We start from the raw sequence: 17,696 nt of genomic DNA, 5'->3' as shown, positions 1-17,696 counted from the left end.
AATATTTATGTAGTCAATATTTCGTACAAAAAACCCACGCACACCTACCACACCCTCCCCCCCACCATGAAACTGACGCTGCACATACGGCCCGAGACTGTGTCTGGTACGATTCCGGGCCTGTTCCGGACATGGGAGTTTTCGTGCAAAAACCACAAAAAGCCAACACCCGTCCGGGTCCGTGTGCGACGACCGGACCCACCGAAATTCCGGCGTGAGGATTCCGATCCGACACCCGACCACACACAAATACGCTTGGCGTTGGATGCCATATTGCTACCGCTTATCGCCCAACTGACCTACATCCACATTTTGTTTATGTTATGGGTTGGTTCGAACGGATATGTTTGTGCCCTCGAGAGATGGGAACCGTTCCGGTGGTTCATCCGCATCGTGTCTAACCATCGTGGTTCCTGGCAGGAGTTACTTGAAAAGTTTGCCCAAATTAAACGCTCCTGGAGTGTGCGGATAACCGAGCAAGCCCGGCGCCAGCCATATCCGGACGTTCGAAAAGGGCAACATCCTTTACGGGTAAGACCGGGGCTCGTGACAGCAACGAAAAAAAAAAAACAAATAAGTTAGGCGTATGTCAAATCCAATTAGTCACACAACCACTCAGTGCGGATGTCGGGAATCAAGCAAGCGGAAGCGTGTCGCCAGCATCCCCCAGCACACGCCCACGCTGCAGGATCCGTCCGGGTATAGTGTTCGACGCGGTTCGATTTTGTTCACACCCACCCCAGAAATTGCACCCAAACACGGTAGGACAAATTGTAATTGCGCTCGCCAGACATTGGAGTGACATTTGTCACTGTTTTTTTTTTTGTTTTTGCTACTGCCTGTAACCGAACCCATTTGTTGGAACTACCGTCGAACTTGGCGAGTGGGGATGACGACAACATCGACGTCTGTCGTTCACGAACTGGTTGGCATCTTTACTCCTTACTGATACCCTTCATTTAAACTTCATTAGATTGAACCTTTAACAAATAGAAATTAAAATTAATAATACAAATAGAATGAACATTGGAGGGTCCAATGGAGTAGCTACCTTGGGTCACTTATATTCTTTGAGTATGTATATTATATTCTTCAAAATATGTTAATAAATTACGGGTTCACTTACTAGTCTTTAACTGATACAACTGTAATCTTCCATTTTTGGGTAACTTGCTAAACAAATTCCACAAAATATTGAATAGAAATCCTAGCAGAGAAAACAGGAATTAAAGAGATTATACTCAGAATTTTGATCTATTGTACCTTCTCCTTATGCTGACCACTCGGTCAAACGTATAAAAAGTGTTCAAATTAAGTTCGTGAATAGAATGCTTAGATATGTAAGTAACAAAAATACTTTCGTGTACAACTAGAACGACACCTTGTCGTTTCTCATTAAGGCTGGAAACAATCGAAAGATCATAACGAATTTAGTAACTGGAACAGAAGTAGACGCGCCCCGATTACTCACTAGCTGATGCATCTTAACTAATCATCAGAGCACTACCTATCTACAGCTAGACATAACAGATCCTATGCTGCTAACGTACCAATATTGACATATGTTCTGTTTGAAAGTTTTTAACAAATCGACAACTATTCTTCAAGAAATTCATCATCACCTTCGTTAATTTAAGGTCTTATATTGGCCTGTGAGGACCAAAGAGGCATTAAATAATCGTGTGAGGGCCAAAAAGGTATCAAATTATCACTTACAGACGTTAATATTTTCACACCGACAGCTAATCTTCAAGAAGTTGTTCGTAACCTCAGTGTTAAAAGTCTCATACTGTCATGTGGGGTACACATCGACGAGTAATCTTCAAAAAATTCCTCGTAACCTCAGTGTTCAAGGCTTTATATTGTCATGTGAAGGCCAAAGAGGCATTAAATAACCAATTATACGCATTAATATTTACACCTCGACGACTCATCTTCAAGAAGATTTTCGATACCTCAGTGTTCAAGGTTTTATATTGTCCTGTGAGAGCCAAAGAGGCATTAATTAGTTACTTAAATGGGAACTATAAGTCTTTGGAATGTACGGATGACGATTTCCACACCATGATACACTATCTGGACGTAATTCTCAAGATACGTGGAGGTCGCCGAACTAATACTACGATTGTTGATGATCAACATAGTCTTATTCTACTATTTCCAGACTCGATTCTTACTGTCTTAAATGTTTAACAGATTATTAAAGGTAAGTTGATTCAGTTTAGTTTGAATGTATGATATCAGAACACTAAATAAGCAGATCTGTTGTATAACAACCAAACGTTACAGTTGGGCAGTGTGTTTAGTGAGCGGTACTGTTAATTACAAAAAGCTTTTCACACGTGTCCCGCACACTAAACTTTAGCGGGCGCAGTATTTTCCTATCGTACGATAGCAGAATTGCATTAAATCACAACGTGCTGTGTTAAACAACACCGTTCCGCGTATCCTATCGTGGACGGTCCACATTACAGCAGCGTTACTGCCCTCCCGACCGAAAGCCTCCGCAATTAGCCGACTCTAATCCATATTTCGTAACGCTCGTCGCAAACGGTTCCCTGTGAAATCCTATTAAACGCCTAATAAACCCATGCCACGTGCCACCTGACCCCTGCCGCCCGTATCATCACCACCGGTGCGCGCTTGGACACCGTTTCCGAAAGGAAGTGTTGTGATAAATCTACACAAATTAATAAACGTTTCGTGCTTGCGTCCATTGCGCTAATTTTGAGGAACCTTTCACAGGTCAGCAAGATAGAGGTAGAGCGCTAGCGAGCAACGGCAACAAAAAAAAAAAACGCGTACAAAACCAACCGATTGAAGGCGGCCACCTGGGACAGCCTCCAAACGCGCACCGAACGCGGGCACACTCTAAGTGTAGGTATCAATCGGAACGAAGCTTTCAATTTAATTATAATACAAGCGGCAACCGGCCGAAAACTGACCCTTTTTACTCTCTTCCGCTTGCTTCCCTTTTCCCTTTGCCGCGTTTCCCACTCAATCCGAGCCAGCTATATAAGTGCATACACCGTTCGCCGTCAGCCGTGATGAACCTGGCAAATGATTAGATTAGAGGGCTACGGGTGCCGGCCGGTACACCGATTGGCTTCGACACTTTATCCCAACAGCTCGTGGCGTGGATGATGATGATGATGGTGGTGTGTGTTGGTGATGATGAGCATGAATACGGCGTGGATGATATTATCGAAATCGTGAAGCGGTAGCTGCCCCTGTTTTGCTCGCGATATTCAATTATTACTGCCGATCACGCAATCTATGTTTTTTCTTCTTCTTCTTCGTCTTCTTTTTGCGCTCCTTGCGTGGAATTTCGGACGTGCCGGGCGGCCCTTCGTTTCCCACATTTTCTATCGCACCGCCACGCAAACACACAACCGGTGTGCTCCATCTTTTGCCGCCGTTCTGAATAACATGTTTTTTGTTTCTGCTTATCGTGCGGATATTGTCTGCATACGATCTGCTCGCCTCTCATTTGGTCAATTCAACGGTATTCCATGTATTTGTGTAGGTGCGTTGTAATACCTGCAAGAAAAAAAAGATAATATCATTCAAAACAGTGTTAGTTTTGTAAGCAAAGGTTCTACCAAATCAATTCTCCCTGTTTGAATTTGTTTGTGTTAATTAGACGTTGAACGGCATACTGAATTTAACAAGATTTCTTTTCTAACTAAAGCCAGGTTAAGCAGCCAATATTGCAACGTTTCTGCGAATTAACAATGAAAGAATAGAAATGAAGCTCGTACGGGGCTTGGGGCATCGTGCTCCTGTAGTGAGCGTTCAGTAGCATAGCAGAAGCGATCGGGCAAAGACGTCTCAGACTGTTTTATAATAAAAAAATAACAACGTAGGTTGAAGTTTCTTTTGGCTAAATTACAAAATTGGTGTCGTGAAAAAGACATTACACCAACACTCCCTAATGATATTAGGTGGATTGTTAAGCAGTATTGATAATGTAAGCAAATGGTGAGAGGAATAACGCTGAAGGCGAACTAAAAATGACACATCCAACACATAAATCAAACACCTTCTATACGGTGTAGTTCGGTTGTTCTGCTCCAAAATAGTGGTATGCGACAGGTGAGTAGATATGGCCGTCTTGCCTCCAAACCAATGTTATTATTGTGGCGCTTTAATGACGAGAGAAATAATGCCATTCCTCAAAAGCTAACTTCAAAAGTTCCAGTAATTACGAGTTGCTGAATTCGACTGAGACTCTACATCCTACAGTAGAGTTTGAACTGTTTCTACTTGAATCCTTTGACGAATATTTTTGTTCAACAGTACAATCTTCCTATAGAATTTGAATATTTAAAAACTATCTTCAAGAATTCCTCCCTCTTCTCTGCGAGACAATCGCTTGGTAATTTAGCTTCCTGGACCTTCTTTAGTTGCTCCACTGGCGTACCAACTACTCATCTTTATCTAACTACTATGGGACCGATAGCTTGTCCTAACCAAAAAAGGGAAAGCCTGACTGGAGTCTTCCTTCTAGATTTCGATCAGAAAAACTAAATATCTTCAAGAACACCCCACAAGAAGTTAGAGGTAGTCTAGGTTAGAGGCTCTTACTAATATAAGGACCGGTCTCTTACGGTATGCCATAACCAGACAAGAAATAACTGAAGTCTTCTTCTAAGTTATGGAACCGTAAAACTTCAAGAATTCCCTTCTTTTCTGGATCTTTCTTTTATAATCTCACGCTACAACTAGGGAATCCAGCTGCCTTGATCTTCTTTAGTTGCTGCGCAGATTGAAAAACACACAAGTTCTCCACTATCTCAGACGAAAAACTGGCTTAACCCACGTCGTAGCCAAGATATTCGAACCAAAAACAAAAGAAACACCCTCATTAACCCTGGCTGGCAAAGCAGACAATGTGCTGATGTGTCGTCCACGGTTCGTTCGATTGTAATTATATTCCGTGGCGTTTGCTGCCTGCCGTCCACTAGCTGACCAGCGCTAATAGAAATGTAACCGTTATCGATTACCGCATGCCGTTTGATAAATCACCGCTAGTGATGATAAATGAGTTCCCGTGCTTCGCAACCATGCCCCTAGACACAGCGATTCGAATGAAAGCCTGTGGCGAGCCGTGGCTTATCTCGGTCAGAGCACCACACCACGACGGTTATGATCTCCCCAAGGCACCTTCGTCTCGACGTGAGCAAACCTTTAAAAACAAAAAGAACAAACACTAACGACAGCCGCCGAAGAGACGCAAACAAAACAAACATTAACGGCTCGATCGGCCCGTTTCCGTCGGCGCGATATGAAGCTCACGCTCAATTAGCATATCGCGGCGAAATCGGGAACGCGCTTAGCGAGCACGGGCCGATTAAGACGATCCGCGCGGTCTTAATCTGACCAAGCCGTAGCAGTTCATGGAAGCTTTCGGAGTGTTCCTGCCGATCAACCCCCGGAAACCCGAAGGAAGTAATCTATTTTTTAACGTCCCGCAAGCCAAACCAAGCGATGATCAATAAATCAAACTATTTGCTTCTCAACACCAAACACCCAAAACCCCGCAGTGGACGGTCACGGAGGGGAGATTTCGATGCGACATAAAGGGCCACTTTGAGACGATAAGACCAGTTCAGTTGCTTGGCCCGGTGCTCTCTCGAACAGATGGTCACCGTTTATGCATAAATCAATGCGCCTCATTAAACCTGGGGCGGTGTGCTGTTTGAACGTTTCGGGCATCCGGAGTTTTATTGCCCACCGTTCGGAATGCGTCAATATTTTGACGCACCGGCTGCGTTAGCCGGTGTGTAGCCCTGGCGGGTTAATGATGCATTTTTTTTTTTGCCTGGCAAAAAGCGTAATACCGCATACTTACCGAAACTAACGTGGCTCGTGCTTATGCAAATCCTTCATTCAGGGGAGAGGGAAACAAGCAAACGGCGTGAGCAAAACATCAAAACATCGTTTTGCCCGCCCGTTTACGGCCGTTAAAGCTGCTTAAAAGCTGAGCTACCAATCCCGAAACCGGTCAAGACGCGCTCATACATAAACATCTGGGCCCGAGTGCAAGGGGTTTGGGGCATGAAATGCCAAGATTGGTGTAAGCTTCCTAGCGTTGCTTCCTAGCCCCCCCGTCTGGCAATAAACAGACAAACGCTACCGAAATTGTTTCACCGCTACTGTTACTCTTGCGCGCGAGCTACGCTGCTGCTGTTGCCGATGGTCCATAATCGGATTACCATTCATAATTCATTAATTGAAGGTGCAGCTCGCCACGGCTCGTCGTCTAATTTACCGCGGGCAGCTTACGCAAGTCGCGGCTGGCCAGGTAACATTGATGCTGGTACAAAAGAGTCAGGGGTTCTGCTCAGGACTGGGGAGGGAGATCCGTCTGCAAAATGAAGAGAAGGTAGAGAAATATAACCCATGTGAGAGGAGAACTTCCCGAAAATGGGTTGAAATAGGAAATCGGCTACCATGCAAATTTGTATCTTGTTCTTGGTCAAAATCAAATGGCAAATGAAAAGCATCTACACAAAAAACTGCCTTTCCAATCCTTAATTTACCACTAACTCTAACTACACCATTTTGCATGCAGCATCGACTGTTAAATGCATATTTGGTGGTTAGCTTTAGATGGAACTCGGAATGAATTTTTTTACCCGTCCGATAATCCTATTATTGGCAACAGCCAATACTATTTAACATGAGGTTTCATTAAAATTTCACCCGTGACGGTACATTTCATTGCCATCTGAATTCCATTATTATCGCTAAAAAAAGAAAAGAACTATTGTTACATCTCCGTAGATAATTTCTTATCAATAATTCACTATTGTGAACGAACTTCTATCCTATTTCATTTAGTTGATACAATTACACAGAATATATGACTATGACGTATTATTCCCATTAGTGTTTTTTGCTTCTAATCAAAGATTCTTCTGAACAAATAATTTATAAAAGAGCAACATAGAATGCATAAATGGCAAAGTAGAATATCAAAACCACATACTTTCTCATATTTCGTGCCCAGGAACTGTACAGAAGTTATTTGCATGTGATATTATGACCAGAACGATAAAGATACACTAAAAGTACTTTCAGAAGAATAACATTAGCAATTCTGCCCATCAACTGGCCGGTTGTAGCGTCAACTGATTCTCCCTTAACACTTGCCTTACATTTATGTTGATGCGGCTGTACTGGATGTACTGCTGAACTTCGTGCCATGTCTCATCTATACGTTGCACGATGCGCTCATCGTCGGTTGCCTCCCAGCGCTCGGCACTGTGTCCCATTTCTTCGACCAGTTCCGAATCGGTAAACACACGCGGAACCGCATGATAGCATTGTCTACTCGCGCCGGTCATAACAACGATATCACCACTACGCAGCAAAACAGCATCCGGTCGTTCATCGCGCGTAGTGCCACCGATCAGAAACACTGCGGGCTGCCCGAAGCTGCAATGAGCATTAGAAAACAAAGTAAGCATAGACTGGTCAGCTCCGTGATACTTTCGGGTCCGTTCTGAATACCTGAAGGAAAACAGAGGTGCCATCTGATCGTTCTCGGAGTGATCCGTGTGACCGGCAAGCGTTGATCCGATCGGATAGTAATTAACGATGGCTGCCTCTGGTGAAAACCGTTCGTACTGAAGTACGGTAGCGACGTACCTAACCAGCGAGGCCAGTTCCGATGGAAAGCTTTCTTTACGTGCCTCATCGTACACCTTATTCGTCCAATCGTACTGATAGCCTAGCGTAACCCATCGTAGCTGTTTGGCGAATTTCTGCCGTTCGGTAACATTTGGAATTCTTCGTAGCGTTTCCCACCAGGAACCGCGGTTCGTTGCACATTGTGCTATATTGCTTTGGTTGGTGGTGTTGGGTGGCGCCGGATAATCCACCAAGCTACGCATCATCCAGTGCCGCTGGCCTTCGCAGGTGAATGGATTGGCCAGCAAGAGCAATCCCGGTCTGGTTGACAGATGGTACAACTTCCACTCTTTAGGTGGTTTTAAGCCTAAACAATTACTTCCGTCGATATGGCTTAGCTGCACAGATTGCTTAAAAAACCAACGTGTAAATATTGTACGAGTAGATTAAAACGAATTATTACTAAAATCATAACAAAAACCGAGTGCCACACAAGGTTTAAAAGTTCATACATGTAGATTAGGATGATCCATGCCGATAACGATCACATTCTCGAATGTAGGTGGTGGATTTCTCGATTTGTAGTACTTGAAGGAAATTTGAAACATTGCACTGCACCGCAAATTCCCTTTTAACGCCGCTCATGAATGCTGAAAATATAACAAAACCCAATTAATTTTCGTATAATGATATAACCATTTAAATTTAGCACAAACCTTTCAGTAGAACTTTATTGAGTGTATTAAAAAATAGAAGAACATTTTATTCTAGCCTTCCTGTAGCTGCGGCTTGTTTGTTTACATATTCGTTTCGAATTCAGTTTGACAGTGACAACGAGAACTGTCACTCAGTTTATACCACAATTTAAATGGACCGTTAAGAAGAAGAATATTTCCTGCTTTACGAGTTGGATGAATGCAACGATTTCCATCGTTTTGCGAGTTGCTTGACTGCACTTCGCATCACCTTACCGCTCGCCGTCATGGGTAGCTGATCGACGAATATAACGCCACCGCGTAACCATTTCTGTTGTGGCCGTGCTCGTCCATCCACGGTGCGTGCACAATGGTCTATTATCGTCTGTTCTGTTAGCGCTTTCGCTGTGGAGGCGGTAACGTTCGCTTCTCGCACAACCAGTGCAGTAGCAAGATCGTTGTAGCAATGGTCGGGATCAGGCAGTCCGACAACGACGACGTATCGAACACCGGGCAGCTCAGCGATCAGTTCCTCTAGTTCGGTCGGTGCAATCTGGAAGCCATCGAACTTGAAGATTTCACGCTTCCGATCAACCAGATACAGGAACCCATCAGCATCAAACCTAGCAATGTCGCCGGTATGCACGAAACCTTCAGCACCATTCGCTCGTGCAGCTTTGGTCGCCAATTCATCGCCATGGTAGCCCAGAAAAGGATGAACGGGCCGAACAAGCAACTCGCCGGTTTCGTGTGGACCCAACGGTTGCCCGTGCTCGTTTACAATCTAGGAAAAGGATATGAAAAATATGTTAGAGTAGATATTATAAAGCGTTTCCATTCGAATTACCTTCGCTGTAACACCCGGCAGGAGAAAGCCAACCGAATCTTCCCGCGGCAACATCTCGTAAGCGATATTACCAGTCTCGCTGGTCCCATAACCAACGAGTAAACGTCCGCGACCCGTCACCAGCACACGCCGGGTAATTTCGTCACGCAACCGCTTCGTTACTGTACTGCCTCCGACGGCGAATAGCTTGATCGACGATAATCGTTCGGTTGGCGCTAAAGTTCGAATAATGTCGCTTGCCATAGTTGGCGTCACGAGCAGCAGCGTCACGTCGTACCGATTGCACAGCTGAATAGCGAGTTCGGATGTCGCTGGCTGGGTGGTAATTATGCGCCGAATGCCATTTAGCACACCAGTCATCAGCATTTGCAGACCGGATATCCAGTACAGTGTGCTAAAGCACAGGATCGTATCATTCTGATCCAGCTGGCTGACCCGCTGATAGGGTTGGATAAGCTGTGCGTGGGAAATGCGTACCGCCTTCGGCAAACCGGTAGTCCCGGATGAGCAGACAATGGCTGCAATTAGTTTGTCCGAATCACCCCGGTACACTGGTACAAATCCATCCTCGCCTTCAACCTGTTCCTGTACCAACACATCTACAGAGATCCAACTATCCGGTGGCATGAAATCACGTCCATCGATTTCGTGCAGCAGAAAGCAAATTTTATCCAAACACAGTTCCATCCGGAATGCGGCTTCGCGCACAACGACGAGCGCGTCACAGTCGCCTATGACGGTTCGGGGACGGGTTAGCCGCAGTAAATGCTCAACCTCCTCCAAACCAAACGATGGATCGAGCGTGTTGAGCGTTACACCGGCCAGAAAGCAACCGAACACGATTGGTGCTACATTGTCGGAGTTACGCGCTATCAGCACAACTACATCACCCAGCTGGTAGTCCGAAGCGATCAAGAATTTCGCGAACCGTACCGAACGGCGACGCAACTCATCACAGGTCAGCATGTAGCCCGTGACCCCGTTCACCTGCGCCGGTTTCTCCGGTGTTCGCTCGAGTACGTTCAGCAGCACCGGGCCCAGGTTGGCAGCTGGGTTAAGTACGGTTGGTCGTTGCGGTCCACGCCAACAGCAGGCTTGGGGATCGTACTGTGTCATCATGCTTAAAGCACGTACTACTTCCAACCGCAACGGTTCGGAAACGTCGAATGATAGCTAACCACATCCGATTCATTATAATCTTGAGGGATGATGGCCACTTCTGATGATAGTGATGATACTCTAACACCACTTGTTAGATAAGTACATCAATTGATTATTAACTTCTCGAGAGCGCCTGAAAGAAAAATAATGTTTATCATCCTGAAATAATGCCTAGTAGTTCAACGACGATTGGTACCTTCAGCAATTAAACAACACCCTGTAACGCTACCTTTGTTTTTCCTCTTATCATGCTCTTCACAAATTTGTCCAAGCACATGTGTTTCCCATTCGTAGATTTGAAGAATTTTGTTTGCAATACATTTACCACTCGACATATCGAGACAACTGCAGCTTTCACTCAACGGATGATTTCTACACAATCGCCAAAGAAAAGAAACGAAAAGGATCGAAATGGTTACAGGTAATAAAACATTTAATGATAATTTTACAGAACAAAAAAGAACAGACCAAAGAACCTACTTGTTTGAGCTCATGGCGTTGGTCCCGATGCACATACTGTTTGGTATTTTAATTTTTTACGACCGTTTACGATTTTTACAAACAAACCCAAACAAGTACGTTTGACAGCGCGTCACTGAAACCACCACAACAGTCCACAGCGACTGCTGAAGTGTAATGCACACAACAAAAAGAAAAAATAACACTTTAAAACTAACCAAGTTAAAAAACGAAACTGACAAAAAGATATATTTTAAGTATAATTATTAAGAAAATATTACAAAACATCCAAAGTACTTTGACTACCTTTTCATAAAAAATAACTGTTTGATTTCTTTGTAAACGAATAATTTCGACGCTGCTACGTGTAAACCGTTCTTCAGCCTTTCTTTCACTTCAGCTGTCAGCGAAGCGCTGTCAATCTAGCACTCTCTGAATGCGAAACAACCAACGGTTTCACAAAGCAACCACAATCAACGGAAAGAACACTTTGGTTTTGGTAATCGGTACGGTGTGGTGATTTAGTTGAGCGCATATTGTGAAATCATATTTTTAATAGCGTTTCATTGCTTTTTACAGTGCTGTGTATGCTATTACACCCAAAAGGATAGGAAACAACGGCTCAAGATGGAGAACGAAAAGCTTCTCCAAGAGCTGCACGACGTGAAGCGCAAGTTGGATGTAGAGAAAAAATGCAGTGCAGATTTATATGATGAGCTTGAGCAACAGCAGCTCCAATTTTCCCAACAAACAATCGAAATACGCCAAGACTGCGAAATCCAGCTAAAATCGTACAAAACTACGATCGAAAGGCTGCAAAAAGAGCTAGAGGAAAAGAGTGACATCATTAATCAATCCATCCCGGCACTTCCGACAACGTCGATCATTGTAAAAGCAGATACATCGCTCGTGAAAGACTTGGAAGCGAAAGAAGTACTGCAGCTAGAAGAAATAAGCTTACTGAAGGAAAAATTGGCCACGATCGAGCAAGATTTTTCCCAAGCCCAATGGAAAATCTCGGAACTGAACGAGGAAGTAGAATTGTTCAAGGATCGGCTTGCATCACAGAAAGCCAAGCTAGAGCTTAAAACACAACAAGCCGCTGAGCTACAGGAACTCCTCGAATCTACCCAGGAACAGAACGGAAGGTTATCTGCCGAACTCGCAGAAATTCGATCGGATCCATCCAATGCAAGTAAGTATAAGCTGACTAGTTCAAACTGTGAACCCTTCTTCTTTACTCATAACTAACATTTTCTCTTTTTGCTGTACCTAGAAAAAGGAAATTCTCTGTTTGCTGAAGTGGCCGATCAACGCAAAAAAATGATGAAAAAAATCACGCAAATGAAGGCGTGCTATTATGAGCTGAAAAGGGAACACGAGAACTGCCCGCGACAAATACGGGAGCTGCGCAGCATGCAGCAGCAATCGGAAAGCCTTTACCAGGAATGCATCAAGCTGATTAGGTCGGCAGAATATCACAATCTCAATACGCTCAAGGAACAAAACAACGATTTGCACGAACAGGTGGAAAGGACGAAGTGTCGTATTCGGTACCTAGAAAATCAGTTGGCCACTAACAGCGACGATTGGGTGAACAAACTGATCGTGTACAACAAGTAAGCTTCCATTGACGCAGTTGATTTTACTATAATAACAAAGTTATCCATGTTTTAAAAGGTTGGTCTATCTAAAAAAGTTAAAGATTAATTTGTCAGGGAGATGTTTATCTGCTCGTTACAGTATGGCACTGCACAACTGATACTTTCTTTTACCTGTTTAATAATTTCTCTGGTCTTATTTTGTATTTTTGTAGGGAAGAAATGGAAAAATTAGAAGTGCGGCTGCGTACCTACCAATTCAAGCAACGGGAGGCAATGGAATTGCATGAAGATGCGGTCAAGGCAACATCTAAGTGGCGAATAGAAGCGCAACGATGGAAGATGAAATCTAAAAACATGGAAGTGCCGTGTGTTCCACCATTGTCCAGCGCCAATAAGTTTACAACATCCGGCCTTCAGCACACTCAGACGGAAAGTCAGACCAAAGCCAAGGAAGATGTGTTTGGCGCAACTTGTGCGTCCCACGATGTTTCTTCAGTTGATGCAACATGCGCTCCCATTCCTGTAGACGGTTTGGCCGCACCCGTAACAATGCCTGGTGACGATCTGCAGGAGGTAAATCCAAAACGGCAGCAGATACTGGACAAAATTAAAATTGTGCATTATGAATCCTACAAAATTAGCGACATGATCGCAAAGCACAAGGAGCAGAAGAAAGACAAAGGCAGTGTGCTGGATCCTGTAGTTGAACCGAAGCCGAAATAATCACCTTGCCAACATTAACGCTCGCAGACTTGTTGAAAACAACGTTAGTAACACTTTCGCTCTATTAAATTACACGCACTATTAAATGGTTTCTAAAGAATGTAATGCTAAAACATATAATCGATGATACAGAATCTGGGCACTGTAATAATATAGCCATCAAATCGATTTAAAAACAAATAATATCTTTGCTAAGATTTGATAATAGCGTTGTACAAACGAATGGAAAATAGGGGAAAGGTACACACTAATGCGATGGAGTTCGATTTCATTATTTGAATGATAGGCTGGGCAAAAATATCATATCCGGAGCTTATAAGCTGAGTTGCACACTCAAATAAATGAGGAAATTGTACAATAGACCACAGTTGGGCAGACATCCATATATTGCATATGCGCTGAATTTCTTGGTTTGTAGCAAACCGACATATGGTTCTACTACACATAGCGTTAATTCTTTCGTTCCAGTCTCGCCAAAACGATGGGTTTATTTTCTTTTCTGTAATTGTAGTTTGTGTAAAAAATAGAGAGTTCTCTTTATTCATAGTTTACGCATTCATTCTTTCTAGGTTATGCCTTGCTTACAAACTCTCCCAATTAAAACTAGGTTTATTCCGCTCATACCATTGCGCACGCGCTCGCTATCCACATTCCACATTATTAGCCCGTGTTTCGCAAGCCCACACAAGAGACCATTACTATTTCCGCCCGGCATTAGCCCCAGGGTTTTATTTGCTTTACTGATCAACTGAGGAAGTAGTAATCTAGTTTAAAAATATCTACGGCGCCTTTTGGGTGTTTTTTTTTTTGTCGCTACTGTTGCCTAAGGTGTTTGCTTAAATTATAGTACCATCCTTCACTGTCTTCTTCACTTAATCGACCCGATGGAAGAAATCATGTTTGGAACATTCGGAAACATCGTCATCCCAACTCACCCCGCCCCTGGATGCGAACTGCACCTGCCCTCCTTTCGCTTACTCGTCCTGCTGCTTACTGCAAACTTAAAATAGTAACTGTTCATAAGTGCTTAATATCCCTAACCACGAATTATATGTTCTATACATTTTTAGCTGCTCGCTGTAATGATTATCCGCGGGTTTTTTTTTCTTCTTTGCTAATTAACAGTGCCTAACATGAATGGATGCCGTTTTTTAAACTACCAACCAAAGCATATCACACACTCGCATGCGCACAACACACACAGAACTGCGCTCTGCCTATTTACAGTTTTGATGGGGAGGGAAGGCGCACAAACGGCACCGGGAAATGCGGCCTATTACTTCCTATGGCAATTTTCCTTCCTACCCACATATTAACCCAGGCTCAGCTATCGAACGATGCTAAATTTGTCGAAGGAACAGTACATTGACGGAACTTATGCTACTAAAAGCAAACAAATGTACACAATTAAATTCCCTATTTTTACAAGGTAAGGACACAATAAGGAACGTGCGAAACCCCCAGACCCCCACTGAAAGTGGTACGAATGAAAGTTTGCTTCGTACGCTTAAATTATTATCCATCGCGGCATGGTTCTCTCGACGGTACACTAACCGTCTGGGTGACGGGTGAACAGAAGATTTAACCTTTTAAGCACGACGACGGAGGGAAAGCTGCACTTTGTACGCATGCGGGTGCGCGTCACCGGGTACACCGGCCGAGACGGAGACTAAAAACAGCTAACCTAATGAACAATACAACCGGTTAGTGATCGAAAACGAATATTGCGCACGGGTCGTAACCACACGGGTGTCCTTCTCTTCCATTCCGACACAGCTCGCCATATTACTACTAAAACTATCGCTACGATTAGCTACTGTTACTGCTGCTGCAATCGATTGCTGAGGGCCGGAACACCACTATATGGCAGTTGATAAGATGTGTCTGTATGTATTTCATGGCCGGAAACGGCACCGCGATTTGTACTGCTACTACTGCTAACATCACTACACTTCCACTGTTACCGCTATTGCTGCTGCCTCCGGTGGAGAGCTATCCGGGTGTCACCGATCACTAGTCACTGCTCCGTTTCGGTAGTCGCCCGTCACACGACGGTGTACGCTGGCGTCGTCTGGACCGGTGCCGGAGGCTGCCCGCCCGCCGTTAGGAGAACGGTGGCGTATCACTCTCCGACCGGATCTGCCGGATTCGCACGTCATCATACGCGATGGTGAAGATGCTCTTCTTGTCCGCTATCTTGTTCCGCTTGCCCTTGGTGTGGAGCAGCGAGTTCATCGCGATACCCGAATCGTGATCGTCCTCCAGCGTGGACACGTTGAGCGTTTTCGCGTTCGTGCCGGTCGCTTTGGTGCCGCCAGCTGGGGCCGGTTTCGCTGCAGTTTGTGGCGGTGGGCCGGTCGGTGCCGCGGACGAATCGACGATCTTTATCTGCACCTTGTTGTCGCGGCTCACGATCGGGGGCGTTTCGGGGTAGAGGTAGTGCGGTAGCTTGTCCGGTGGTGCGGGTACCTGCGGTACCGTACCCGCACCGTACTCCGCCTCAAACCGGTGCTCGGAATGCTGAAGCAGTGGATGGCTGTTACCGGCTTCCGAGCCGGGATGTTGCTGCTGCTGCTGGGACTGAGCGACCTTTCGTGCATGCTGGATGTCCTCCTTGAGCAGTCGCGCCTCCTTCGGTGGACTGGTACGCGGCGCCGGTTCCGGTTTACCCTTTCCACCCACTTCCGCCTCCGACTTCTTCCGGCTACCACCCGTCGTGATGGTCGTGGTGGAGCTGGTTGTGGTAGTGGTGAGCGTTGTTGTACCCACCGGTTGCGCATCCTGCCGCTTCCGCGCCTCGCGCTTTTCGAGCGAATCGGAATCCTTCCCAAGGTTGTAGTACCAATCCATGTACTTCGGATTGACTGCGTGCTGTTCCCCACCTGCCGGTGGCTCATTGAGGCCTTCCTCCTTCGAAAGCGATTTGCTCATCCGCGGTGGTTTCGGGGCGGGCCCTTTCGGAGGTGGTGGTGCCGGTCCGGTCGAACCGGCCGGCTGCCGTCGGCTCGGCGACTCGGACGTTGTGAGCCGGATGCGGGTGGTGGTCGTTTCCGTTTTATCGTCACGGCGCGAAACACGCTGCTCGACGGTTGCCTTCGGTGAGACGGTTACCGACTTGGAAGTTTTCGTCACGGAGTACCGATAGTCCTCCACGTCGGACGTGATCTCGTCCAGGCTGTCGGCCGAGAAGTAGTTCTTCTGCACGACGACTTCCTTCTCCGAACCGTCCGAATCTTCGTAGTACTTCACATTCTTGCGGTATACCTTCTTGCGGCGATTTTCTCCACCACCACCACCCCCATTGTTGCGCCGTCCACCACCACGAGACTGTTCGCCGTGCAGTGAGTCCGAAATCTCCATCAGTACGTCCCGCTTGAGCCGCTGTTCCTTCCCGTTGCCGGTGCCTCCGTGACCGTTACCGCCACGCGACAACTCTTCGTTGCGCTTGCGGCGTAGAATACTGGTGCGAGTTTCTTGTCCACCACGGCGATGGCTGCCCTGTCCATGGTGATCACGGCCATGTGACTGCCCATGGTGTAACAGCTCATCGTCCTCTTCCTGTATCGGTGTGCGGATCTTACGCTTCACCGATTCAACCACAATGATACGTCGGTTGGACTTTCGCTCACCGGTCGACTCGCCACCACTGCACTCGCCGCTAAAGCTACCCTTACCACCCCGGTGCTTCGTCTTCTTGCGATGCCGGCGGCGTTTGATTAGGTACACACCGTCCGGACTGTCCGGTGGGCTGTACCGCACGTATTCGTACTCGTCCTCCGACAGGGAATCATCGTTTTCGCTCTTGGTCCGTCGCCTACCGAGCCCACCAATACCACCGGGGCCACCGCGCACCGGATCCGTCTGCGTGCCGGTGTCACAGTCGGTCTGGGTAGCCGCCACGACCACCGCCATCGACTGACACGGTAAGCTCTGCGTTTCGAGTGCCTGCTCGTACTGGTTGTACCGCTCCTCGAGCTTCTCCTTCTCGAGCAGTATCTGCCGGAGCAGCGCGTTCTGCTGCTTGAGCGAATGTTCCAGCTCTTGGTGCATCAGCGAATGGGTCGATACGGCCGGTTTTAACCGTCCGCCTTCCTCATTATCACCCTGTTCACCCATCTTGCTACGACCGGCCTGGGCCGCACCGATCTTTACCTCCGTCACGTGTTCACCTCGCCGTGCCGGCACCTCGTTCGGGATGGTCTGTATGAAGGTGGTCCCGGGCAGGAGTTGGTAGTGCTCCCGGATAATCTGCTTCCCGTTCGCTTGCTCCTCGATGTAGCGCCGCATTAGTATCTCCTTGCCACCGTTGTCCACCATAATGTACTGTGGCTGGTTGGTGGCACCGGGCCGCTGTTGCTGCTGTTGCTGCGGTATATTCACGTAGATGTTCTCCTCCTCATTCCGTCCGCGCGTTATCAACCGCAGTATCTCCGCATTGCCATCCTTGATAAAGTACTGATCGCGCGGCTCTATGTCGTCACCGTGTGCGACGAGCTGTGGTGCAGCCTAAAAGGTCGAAGAATGGAACCATGAGTACATCTCCCCCAGGGGACTATCCAAGCGACTATC

At 46.2% G+C, this 17,696-nt stretch overlaps 4 protein-coding genes across 4 annotated transcripts in view; 1 reads left to right on the top strand and 3 right to left on the bottom strand.

Annotated features, from left to right (window-relative positions):
* Window positions 1–7,112: 7,112 nt before the first annotated feature.
* Window positions 7,113–8,246, bottom strand: LOC128718870 (nucleic acid dioxygenase ALKBH1). The gene is made up of 3 exons (XM_053812489.1): window positions 8,151–8,246; window positions 7,519–8,048; window positions 7,113–7,443 (listed from the first exon to the last, which is right to left on the bottom strand). The coding sequence occupies exons 1-3, from the start codon at window positions 8,244–8,246 to the stop codon at window positions 7,113–7,115; spliced, it is 957 nt and encodes a 318-aa protein (XP_053668464.1).
* A 292-nt stretch (window positions 8,247–8,538) lies between these two features.
* Window positions 8,539–10,299, bottom strand: LOC128718859 (probable 4-coumarate--CoA ligase 1). Its single transcript, XM_053812478.1, has 2 exons — window positions 9,181–10,299; window positions 8,539–9,117 (listed from the first exon to the last, which is right to left on the bottom strand). Exons 1-2 carry the CDS (start codon window positions 10,297–10,299, stop codon window positions 8,539–8,541), a joined length of 1,698 nt encoding a protein of 565 aa, XP_053668453.1.
* A 90-nt stretch (window positions 10,300–10,389) lies between these two features.
* On the top strand, window positions 10,390–13,127 carry LOC128718848 (protein Spindly). The gene is made up of 4 exons (XM_053812467.1): window positions 10,390–10,431; window positions 11,380–11,995; window positions 12,077–12,419; window positions 12,617–13,127. The coding sequence occupies exons 1-4, from the start codon at window positions 10,390–10,392 to the stop codon at window positions 13,125–13,127; spliced, it is 1,512 nt and encodes a 503-aa protein (XP_053668442.1).
* Window positions 13,128–15,230: 2,103 nt separating this feature from the next.
* Window positions 15,231–17,696, bottom strand: part of LOC128713559 (cadherin-86C) — a 71,245-nt gene continuing 68,779 nt past the window's right edge. Inside the window, exon 14 of the mRNA XM_053808423.1 lies at window positions 15,231–17,633. Coding sequence (XP_053664398.1) covers window positions 15,231–17,633 — 2,403 coding nt within the window. The remainder of the gene's footprint in view (window positions 17,634–17,696) is intronic.

The sequence above is a fragment of the Anopheles marshallii genome, chromosome X (genome assembly GCF_943734725.1).
Source record: "Anopheles marshallii chromosome X, idAnoMarsDA_429_01, whole genome shotgun sequence".
Classification (NCBI taxonomy): Eukaryota; Metazoa; Arthropoda; class Insecta; order Diptera; family Culicidae; genus Anopheles; species Anopheles marshallii.
This window is presented reverse-complemented; position numbering and strand designations above follow the sequence as displayed.

What these genes read in the sequence shown, in the direction of transcription:
- LOC128718870 (XM_053812489.1), bottom strand. Translation starts at nt 8,246, where the DNA reads ATGTTTCAAATTTCCTTCAAGTACTACAAATCGAGAAATCCACCACCT. An exon ending in TGGATCATCCTAATCTACAT is followed by an intron (nt 8,049 to 8,150) that starts GTATGAACTTTT and finishes TGGTTTTTTAAG; the next exon opens with CAATCTGTGCAGCTAAGCCA. An exon ending in GCACCTCTGTTTTCCTTCAG is followed by an intron (nt 7,444 to 7,518) that starts GTATTCAGAACG and finishes TGCTCATTGCAG; the next exon opens with CTTCGGGCAGCCCGCAGTGT.
- LOC128718859 (XM_053812478.1), bottom strand. Translation starts at nt 10,299, where the DNA reads ATGATGACACAGTACGATCCCCAAGCCTGCTGTTGGCGTGGACCGCAA. An exon ending in TGCCGGGTGTTACAGCGAAG is followed by an intron (nt 9,118 to 9,180) that starts GTAATTCGAATG and finishes TCCTTTTCCTAG; the next exon opens with ATTGTAAACGAGCACGGGCA.
- LOC128718848 (XM_053812467.1), top strand. Translation starts at nt 10,390, where the DNA reads ATGGCCACTTCTGATGATAGTGATGATACTCTAACACCACTT. An exon ending in ATCGGATCCATCCAATGCAA is followed by an intron (nt 11,996 to 12,076) that starts GTAAGTATAAGC and finishes TGCTGTACCTAG; the next exon opens with AAAAAGGAAATTCTCTGTTT. An exon ending in AAACTGATCGTGTACAACAA is followed by an intron (nt 12,420 to 12,616) that starts GTAAGCTTCCAT and finishes GTATTTTTGTAG; the next exon opens with GGAAGAAATGGAAAAATTAG.